The sequence below is a fragment of the Pterocles gutturalis genome, unplaced genomic scaffold (assembly GCF_000699245.1).
Source record: "Pterocles gutturalis isolate BGI_N339 unplaced genomic scaffold, ASM69924v1 scaffold36903, whole genome shotgun sequence".
NCBI lineage: Eukaryota > Metazoa > Chordata > Aves > Pterocliformes > Pteroclidae > Pterocles > Pterocles gutturalis.
The window spans coordinates 7,092-17,041 of NW_010124249.1; the positions used below are offsets into that span (position 1 = coordinate 7,092).

Below are 9,950 nucleotides of genomic sequence, written 5' to 3' on the forward strand. Positions count from 1 at the left end.
TCCTTCAGAAATACAAATATGGCTCATTTTCAATAGAAATGGGAGGTAGGAAAGGAGGGTACTGAAACCAGCACATTAATGATTATTAAACAGTCTCTGTTGTGTGGTCCTGTCTCCTGCTGTCTTTCAAAGCATACAAGCAAATTGCAGTGCAAGGTGTGGATGGTTACACAGTTTATACTAAAATCTGTTTTCATAAATAGTGCCTATTAGTCATGTGCAAAATGATCTTGTTCCCGTGCATCTCAACCATTACTTGTTAGCTGAGACCCAGAGACTGTCAAATGTCTGTTCATTTGACTTATATTTTGGTTTAATCACTAAGTGTTTATGTAACTTCACTCCTAACTTTTTGTTGAACAAGTGAAAGTCCTTCAAAACATTCCTGACAGTGCGTGTATGACTCCTTTCCATTTTCCTGTGTTGTGAAATATGAAGATGAGAGAGAAGCTTTACTCGTTTTCATCTAAAGTTATTTCTCAGCATCTGAAAACACTACATCTCTGTAAACTTTGCTTTTTTTGTTTCTCCAGGAACATCGCGTATCCATCAAGAACTTGGAGCATGGCTATGAGCAATGTCAGTGACTCTGTGGTTCTGAGCAATGGCAGCATCTTGTCAAATGCTACTGGCCCAGGTATCGTTGCAGCTAATGATGGAGATGTCGCGGTTCAACAACTCCCATCCAAGGAAACACCAAGAACAAAACCAAGTCCAAATGGCTGCCTGCAACTTAATGGTACAATCAAACCATCCTTTCTGCCTTTAGACAACCAAAGAACTCAGCAGATGTTGTCACAATGCTGCCACCCTTGTCCGTACCATCATTCTTTAAGTAGCCATAATAACAAACAAGAATGTCATTCAGTGGTTGGCAGCTCAGCACCATCTCCTATGACTTCGTGCTGCATGCAGCCACATACTGAGTATTCAGCATCTATTTGCCAAAAACACACCCCTGTATATCAACCCGCCTGCTGTCTTCAGCCCTCCCCATCCTTCTGCCTTCACCATCAGTGGCCTGACCATTTTCAGCATCAGCCTGTGCAGCAACATATAACCAGGATAAGGTAAGCAGATTGCATTATTTGTTAGTTCTCAGTATGGGTAACCTTTTCCATAACTATTTATTTTCTTACAAAAGCAGAAGATCAAAAAGGAAGGTGAACCAAATTTCTTCCCCCTTATTTTACACGTTAATCTCTGGTGCATTACCAACTTTTTTTTTTTCAGAAGAAACCAAGTCAGAAATCTAGTTTTGCTGTGCTGCATGAATATTCCTGAAGTGAGTTAGTTTTTTTCTGGGGGGGGGGAAAAAAGGCTGTTTTTTCTTTTTGTTGGAGATCATTTGGAAGCTCATCAACTCTTACAAGACAAGGTGTACACCTACACGGCATGAAGCAAACCAATAGAGAGATAGCTAAAGACAGCACTGAAAGAACTGGTATGTCTGTATAGTCTAATCAAAACTTTTCAAACATTTCCTCAAAAAGATGCATTGAAAAATAGGTTCAGCAATTCTGTTCATAAATGTACTGGCTGCTTTTTCATTGTCAGACCAGGTGGTTCAGTGAGTTGCCCCCATGTCTTTCAGTGTATGTCTCTGCTAAACTTCAAAGTTGTGCTAGGATTGAGAAACTTTGGATTGTTCCAGGTTTTAATCCTTTCCGTCCTCTGCATTGTACAAACATGCCTCTTTATATCTGTTAGCTTTGGAGTTCCAGTGACAGTAGTCCCAGTTACAAGGAGCAACAATCACAAGGAAAATCTTCTGCAGCCTGTTGGTCCTGGGCAAAATCAGTCAGTCCAAGAGGCAATTTCTAAAAATCAAATTTCCCCATTGCACTGAGACTCTCTAAAGGCTTTATGCAAGGTTATTTTTTTTTTGAGTTGCAATGAACCAAACTGGATGAGTTTTCACTGGGGTAATAAAACCTGCCCTTCTCCCTGTCATCCAACATCGGCATCCTTGCTCTAAACCTTGGCGCTACAAGTATTTCTTGGTCAGTTATAATGATTTATTTTTTTTTCTTGATGAAGTATATGGCAAGCTAATTTTAAACTTCTGAGAACATCAGACTGGGACAAATATGTAATGTGGAAAAAGTGAAAGTGAATAAAGGTTTTTTCCTTAAGGTGAAAGCAGATGAAAATAAGTATAATAATACAAAGTGGACATCAGCATTCCCTGACAATTACTCCTTTTGCAAATGGAAAAAAATCTTAGTTGTTGGAACTGCTTACAATCAGACATGTTTTTTCCACCCCATACTTGTTTAAATGTTAAGTAAAGATGAAAACTTTTATGTAATTTTGTATGCAAAGGTATGCAGGAGATTGAGCCGTTACAGAATCATGTCCTAGTTTTTAAACTCTCCCAATGTAATTTCAGTATTTTTCTCCCTGGGCAGCAGGACTGTTAAACTTCATCTGTATTCCATTGTCTTGAGGAAGGGAGCAAATGTGATCCATAATCAGTGTTTCTGTTTTTAGTCGAGAAAAAAGAGCAGTGAAAAGTTCTTCGAGATATGGTAAAATAATAGTTTCCATAGCACATCACAAATATGAAGACTTTGTTTGAACTACTCTGATTAGGGTCTTGAGCCAAGATGCTTTTTTTTCAGCTTGCACTTCCTCACTTTGTACGTGAATTATAAATAGTGATTTATGATAAATCTTCATCTTACTTCAGTCAAAATGAAGATACAAGATACTTGTAAATAGGACTCGAGTCTCATGCCACGTTGGGGAAACTGGACTTCTTGTCTGCATTTCAATTCCTTTGACTGTCTGTGACTGCTTTAATGGGCAATGCACATGTCTGACTGTATCACTTGTGTCATCAGCATGGAACCAAAGACTTCTCTGAGTAGTCTACGAGGTGTGTCTAATAGCTTCCTGTTGCACCGTGAGTCTAGTTTATCATCCTGAGAGGCCGATGGCAATGACAACATGTTGGTAGATGCTAAAAAAAGGGAGCAACTGGATACAACCTTGCAGCTCGATGGATACGTGCTCAGGAAGAAGCAAACTGCCCCATTGGTAGTTACTTTGCAGTGCTAAAGAGGATAGGTGGTAAATGTGTGTTCATTTTGTACGTGCTCAGATAACTTTCTGTACGCAGAGTAACACTTAGGTGTGTGATATTTTTACGTGATCTTTGTTCCACACTCTAATTTTATTACATTTTGAGCCCATAATCTGCACAACAGCTTCTTCTCCAGTTATTTTTCTTACAAGGCTAATTGGAAATCATCCAGCTTTATAACATATGCATGTCTTAACAGTGTTATTTAAAATACAGGTTCTCATATGATACATTAATTAAATTCAGTGTGTAGTCAAACTGACTTTCATTTTGGTTCTTTGCATTTTTAAAAAATGCATTCAAATGTTGTTATAAAGTTTAAAAGAGGGGGGAAAAGACGTGTTTAGATAGAGGGGCCCGAACACTTTTTGCAAGCTGTATCACTAATGCTTACAGCTCTGGGCAGGTAACCAATTGTTTCAGCACGACAGGTTTTGTCAGGTTTTGAAGCCCAAGGCTTAACATTTGTCAGTGACCTAATATTAAAGGAATGTGTCTCTGGTTTATCATTGTGGATTGGAGTGTATGAAGAAGACAGATTGAAATAATGCCACACTTGTCCTATCCTCTTAAAGCTGTCTGGATCTGGAATTTTGTAGTGTGTTCAGCTCTGAAGTTTAAACTAAATTACATGGAAATGTCATCTGTATGCCATAACTTGAATGTCTGGGCAACTGGTAATTTTTTTAGATAGGTGAAAAAGGCTTGTAGCATAAAATAAAATATTTTTAGTGGTTGGTGGTTTACAATGTGATTGAGGCAAAAACATGTGTTGTGAAAATAGGTGAAGTAGGTCAACTGTTGCAATGATTCTGATATTTTTAGATATATTTCTGGGGTTGGAAGATCTTGAACAAAGTTTTTTTTTTTGTATTGTGTGCATATTTAAGCTGTAATTCATTCGAACATGTTCATACCTTTTTTTTTTTTTTTTTAGTGGACATAATATATTGACCGCACAAACACTCCCTGGGAAATGCCAGCCATCTCTCCGTATCAGAATGCAACTGTCTGGGGGCTTTATTTGCTTTCCGACAAACGGTTTCTAAACTTACCAGTTTGGAGCATGGTGTGATTAGTTCTTCTTTTCAGGTATTATTGGAAGGTTTTTTTTCCACCCTGCCCCTTTGGAGGACTCATGTTGAAGTAACCATTTTTGTCTAAAAGCACTTATGTATCTGAAGAAACCCGTGGGGCTTAGAGCCCCTGGAAAGTGGGTAGCAATTGCCCCTCCTTTGCTGCCATCTGTTTCTGTAATCATCAGTAACCTTCACTGAGTAGACAGGAGAAATGAGGAAGAACCAAGTAAGGCTGTTAATCTGAAGAAGTGGAAGAAGCATGAAGACTGATGCTTGACAACTGGCAGCACCGAGTTAGGAGTCACTAGGGACAAGTAAAACTATGCAGCCCAGCAGCATGTTTAGTGGGATGAAAGGAGGATAACATAAATAATGAGGGGCTGCATATTCTAGCAGAACTAAACACTTCAGTAAAGAAATGTAAAACCAGAAAACTCTTAAAATCGTTCCTGGTATTTTTCAAAATCTATTATTTATATAGGAATGTATGCATGTAAATAGGAGCAAAAAGGAAGAATGTGCAGAGGTCACTCAGTAAGTCGTCTCAGGGTTGTAGAAAGCGTGGGGTAAGTGCTGTGCAGTGCTTGTTGTCTCTGATACCAAACTGAATTGCTTCTCTCGGGTTTGTATGTGAACTTTTTAATGGGAAAACAGCAGTTAAAAACTACCTGTATCCTTGCTAATCTCAGTGCCATCTCTTTTGGATCTCTCTTTGCTGATAGAATTTAGAAAATGTAGATGTATATACTTGAAAAGAAAAGGTAGGGAAGAAGAGGTAAGGGAGCCCCAAAAGAATCGATGGTAGAAGTGATGGTACCGCTGAAAAGGAAACTGCTGGTGCATGTAGTGGTTGCACTTCTGCAACACTGAACCAATAAATTCATACAGATACTCTTTGCTCAGAGTAGACCTGCTCTGTATTGCCTACTGTTATTTACATTTCAAGACTATACTGCTAATGCTTTTGGCTTAAGGAGGTAAGTAAAGAGAACTTCTCTGAAAAGCATCTGAATTATCTCTGGTAAAAAGACAATGAAAAGACACATGGGATGATCTCTCCATGATCATGCAGTCATCTCAAGCTAGAACATTAAAATAAAATCAGTTTAAAGCCTCACAGAATCATTAGTTTGGCTAAAATTGAAGACTTCGGGATACATATAAATTGTTCCTCATCCCCCACCAGCCTAGTTTGAAGGTTTTAGCTCCTAAAGCTTAGTTAGTTTGAATTGCTTGATTGAAGTTTTTTGCTTGTGAGACCAATTTATATTCTAAGCAAGGTGAAAGATGTAGTACTCCAGAGTCAGAAAACTGGTAAAGTGTTAATATCTTCAGACGTATTGTACGTCTTCCTTTCAGTTAGATTTAAGCCTGCTTTTGAACTGTTTTGGCATTGGATATTTATGTGGTGGTTCTGGGACTCTTGAGTTCTGCTGTATCTCAGAGTTCTGTGCCACACACTGTTTAAACAGTATTGCAGATATACTTCAATACTTACACTTTAATTAATACTCTAAAAAGGAGATCTATAAAAATGAAAAAGCTGTGTAGTGAGGATGGAACATTACAGTTGCCTCTTGCCCATTTTATATTTTCCTTCAAGTTACTTGGCATAAAGATTAGAACCAGAAAGAAATGAAAAGCTCTTGTTTTTTCAGAAAGCAAGGGAATGTTTGCCAAATACCAATTGTAATAAGAAGACTTTGTTATGAAACAGCTCCCTGCTTGATTCCAGGAAAAGGATAATTGTTATCTAGTACATTCTGCATGGCTTGCAGAGCTGATGATACGTATACATGTGTATGCAATATTTTCAAATATTCTCATTTCAGCAACATTAACTGTTCAGAAAAACTCCTACATGGAGTTGTTTAAACAAAATATTTGCCACCTATCTAAATAGTTTCAATTTTTAATATTGTTAGCTTCTGCTGTATTTGATGCATTAAAAAAGTATCTTTAAAAAAAAAGTATCTTCTTTTTGCTTTTTATGTCTTGTACAAAATACATATACTGGGTTATAGATTAATAAAATGCTTATTCTTGTCTTTTTAAAAAATCCGTTGGGTCAGATTTTTGAAGATTGTTTCTGAAAATTTTTGTCAGCCTTTAGCAACTAAAAGATTAGGTCAGATTTTTGAAGATTGTCTCTGGAAATTTTTGTCAGCCTTTAGCAACTAAAAGGCAAAAGCTGCTACCATCATTTCATTCAGTGTCCAGGATGTTGCAAATATCTTGATTTGTGCTGTAGATCAGGAGTTCCTGCATGTTGGTGATTTATGTGGAAACAATACAAATTCTGACTCTATTCTTACTTAAGCCATTTATTCCATGCTAAAATAGGAATTGTTTTTACAATGGTTTCCCAGAGTGAAGAAGCTGGAGGCACATGAGAACCACAAACTGGATGCTCCCTTTTGTGCCGCAGCATTAACAGCCCCGTGACACACTTGGGCGCTTTGATGTAGTTGAGGAAAGGAAAGAGAATGTGTTGTAGTCTTGTGCATCCTTCCGAATCCGAGTCCAAATGTGGGATTCTCTGTTGTGCACATGTGGAGGAAGAGCTTTCCCTGCAAACAAAAAACTTGTTCTTTTTCTTTCTCTGAAATAATTTTTCATGGCAGTTAATAACTTGAGCTCTGCTTTTTCATTTTTACTCATTTTACTTATTTTTACTTTTAGTCCTACATTATCCCTGAGTGCGATACTTTAGGAGGCTTATTCTGGTTTTATTAATTAATTTACTCTTCCTATGATAATTATTGTGCATTGTCAACTGCACAAACAACATGCTGCGCTTTCTGTTAGTCTTCCACAGAGCTGAAAGCAAAGGACTGACACACAGAGACCGGAATACAAATAAGAAACACCATTTATAATTCAGTGGCTGGCCAAATTAAAAATAACATGTATTAAAAAAAAAATTAAGTGCACTTAAAAAAAATAAATCTCATTCATTAGGCAGTCCAAGGGCAGGCTTTTAATTGTAGTAATTGAGCATAAGTGTTTGTCTAGACTTCAGACCAGTTTGAAGCCAGCATTTCTGCAATAGCAGAAAAGGGTTTTCAAGGTTCCTGCTCTGATCTGAGTGCAGCTGAGTATCATCCTGGATGAATTTTGACCTTTAGTCTCTGGCACTTACAAATGCCAGGTTCTGTGCATGCTTGAAGATGAATTTCCCGTGCCCTGTATCCCTCACCTTTCCTTGAACAACAGAACCAGTACTTAACTAGCAAACTGCTGGGCCTTTGAACTGCAGTCTTCAGAAGGCACAAAGCTGATAACGTGAGGGAAATGGTAGAAAACGTGGGTGGGTTGTTTCCTTTGTACTAAATTGACTGGAAAACCAGCATCAGCCGTGTTCCTTCTTGAAAATGACTAACCAGTATGGTTTTTGAGATGACTTTTAAAACTGAGCATTTACATACATGTATTTAGAGAAGAAAACAAACATGTGGCTGAACAGCCAAAATGACCGGGGTTTGTTGGAATGCTTTGGCCATGTATAGTTGTTCTCATGCACTTTTCATTTCATAGTAGGTTGCGATAAGGTTCAAATGTGAAACAGGACAATGCTAGACAACAAAGAGCAAAAGCCCAAACTAAATGTGGCCAGTGATTTTTCAGCACTTTTAAAGAGATGGGATTTGAAAGATTTGGGTATTTGTACTTCTTTAAAGTCTTCAGTCTTTCTTGTGATGGGGTGAAAGTGCAAAATGATGAACATTGACTTTGGAAAGCTCACAAATTGTCTGTCTCTAGCTCTGTCCAAGATCACTTGTCCTTCCTCTCTGATGATATTTCAATGTTGTCTTCATCTCCTAGTAAGTAATAATTGATGTGCATGCTTTTAAGTAGTCAGTGATGCTTGAAAGTAAAACAAAACAAAAAAAAACCCCATATGCAATGCGTGAGGGAAATACAGAGGGTGCCTGAGCAATTTGGCATCCATTTTGCTACAGTAAGTTTGCTGTGAGATTTCTGCCCAGGATATCTGCTGAATAAAGAAATCTCTTAAAGCCCTGACTATCAATGCAAAGCAGAAATGAGATGGTACCACTAACAGATCAGTAGAAATCCTGATCATATTTCAGAAAACCTGGCTGCTCTATTTGGAAATTAGGTTTGTGTTGTTTGTTTGTTTGTTTGTTTGTTTGTTTTTTTAATACAGTCATAAATAGATGACTGTACTGGACTAGGAGAGTTTACATGCATCTCTTCTCCCACTTTTTCAGTATTTCCTATGATATTAGTGGGATACATTTCTGCAAAATTCTCATATTGTGTTTCCAGTTTGTGGGATGTTTAGTTCATTCGGTCAAGAGGATGAACTTTTGCTAACATTTTGCTGGACAGTTTTGATTATGTTAAATCTGCTTTATCCTCTGTTTAATCTTGCAGTACTCTTTTGGGGTCTTAGATACAATGCTGAAAACCTTTAAATGTTCGGTAAATATTCCCTTTTTTGCTTTCTTACTGAGCAAACAAAACAAATGTAATCTCAGGAGGTACAGAAGGTGATGTTGCATTATGTATGTACAGTTTTTAATCTATGTCAGCATAAGATAAAGAGCCTTCTTTGTGTAATTACTTGCTAAATCTTTTAAAATCTTTTAGTTGAGTTGAACATACACTTGGTTTATGTCATTTAAAAATAATGATGTTCTAAGTGACTAAATTCACAGACATTGGAACAGCAGCTCAACACTGAAATGTATGTTCAAAGTTAAATACATCACTAAATTTAGAACAAAATTGCTTAAGTAACAGTATTTTAATTTGCTGCAAGAGATTAAATATGTAGAAAGATAAAAACTAACATTTGTCCCCATAGTGCCTCTAATATTTTTGGAGAAATTGTAAGGGTTTGTAGTCTATCTTCAGAAAAGCCCTCTGGTCAGAGGAGGTTTTCTGTGAGCAAAAATGACCCCCCTGGTGACTTGTATTCACAAATTCTTACATCTGCACAGGAAGGAAGACTGAAGCATGTACCAGTTGAAGCGTGATATAGGACAGTCTCTCTGCTCCAGAGTCAGGCTTACATGTGCTTAATGTCAATCACTAATGCCTAGAAGAACATGGATTTCAGCCTTTGTGGAGAAATACCTTGATAAAAATAGGTGCTCTTGTACATCTCTTTCATTCTCTTTGGTATCATGGGATGGAGTTTTTCTTCCGTGTATGTCGTGATTTCTTGGGTTATGTTAATTTCCTGTCTGTCAGAGAAATACAAGATGTGACCATGACCTTGCGTTGCTCCGTTCAACTGGGGAGTGTAATAAAAACAGCTTTGAAATAAAATATTCCTAAGGAAGGAACTTTTTGCCAGTAAAAATGCTGAAAAACTACTCTAGTCATCGTTTAAATCCCAGAACATATCTATTAATTTCACTGTAATTACTGAGAAAAGAAAAAAACCTAATGGCTTTAGACTTGTGAAGGATCTTGAAATAATATTAGTCTGCTCCAAATTAGTTGTTGGCTTGTTTTCAAATAATGATTCATGATGGTATTTTACTAAGCCTTTTTTATTGTCTTGAATAGTTCAGAACTTTTGTTTAACTTGCCAAGCAGTGCTATATGTGGTCCTGCCCTCAGAGCTTCAAAAGTTAAAGGAAAAAATATATATAGCTTCAATTAAATCTTTTGAAGACTAATATACTTTAAATAATATATAAACTTTGCCATTTAAAGCTGGGGCAATCCAGTTTAAGTACGTTTGATGCCAGTTTTCTTATTGACAGTTTGAGAACTGTGTTTAAAAGTGGCTACACTCATTTGAG

At 37.2% G+C, this 9,950-nt stretch overlaps 1 protein-coding gene across 1 annotated transcript in view; it reads left to right on the forward strand.

The window, feature by feature from the left end:
* Positions 1-564: 564 nt before the first annotated feature.
* Positions 565-9,950, forward strand: part of LOC104465245 (protein dispatched homolog 1-like) — a gene marked incomplete at its 3' end in the record, with an annotated part of 22,891 nt that continues 13,505 nt past the window's right edge. Inside the window, exon 1 of the mRNA XM_010078214.1 lies at positions 565-1,070. Coding sequence (XP_010076516.1) covers positions 565-1,070 — 506 coding nt within the window. The remainder of the gene's footprint in view (positions 1,071-9,950) is intronic.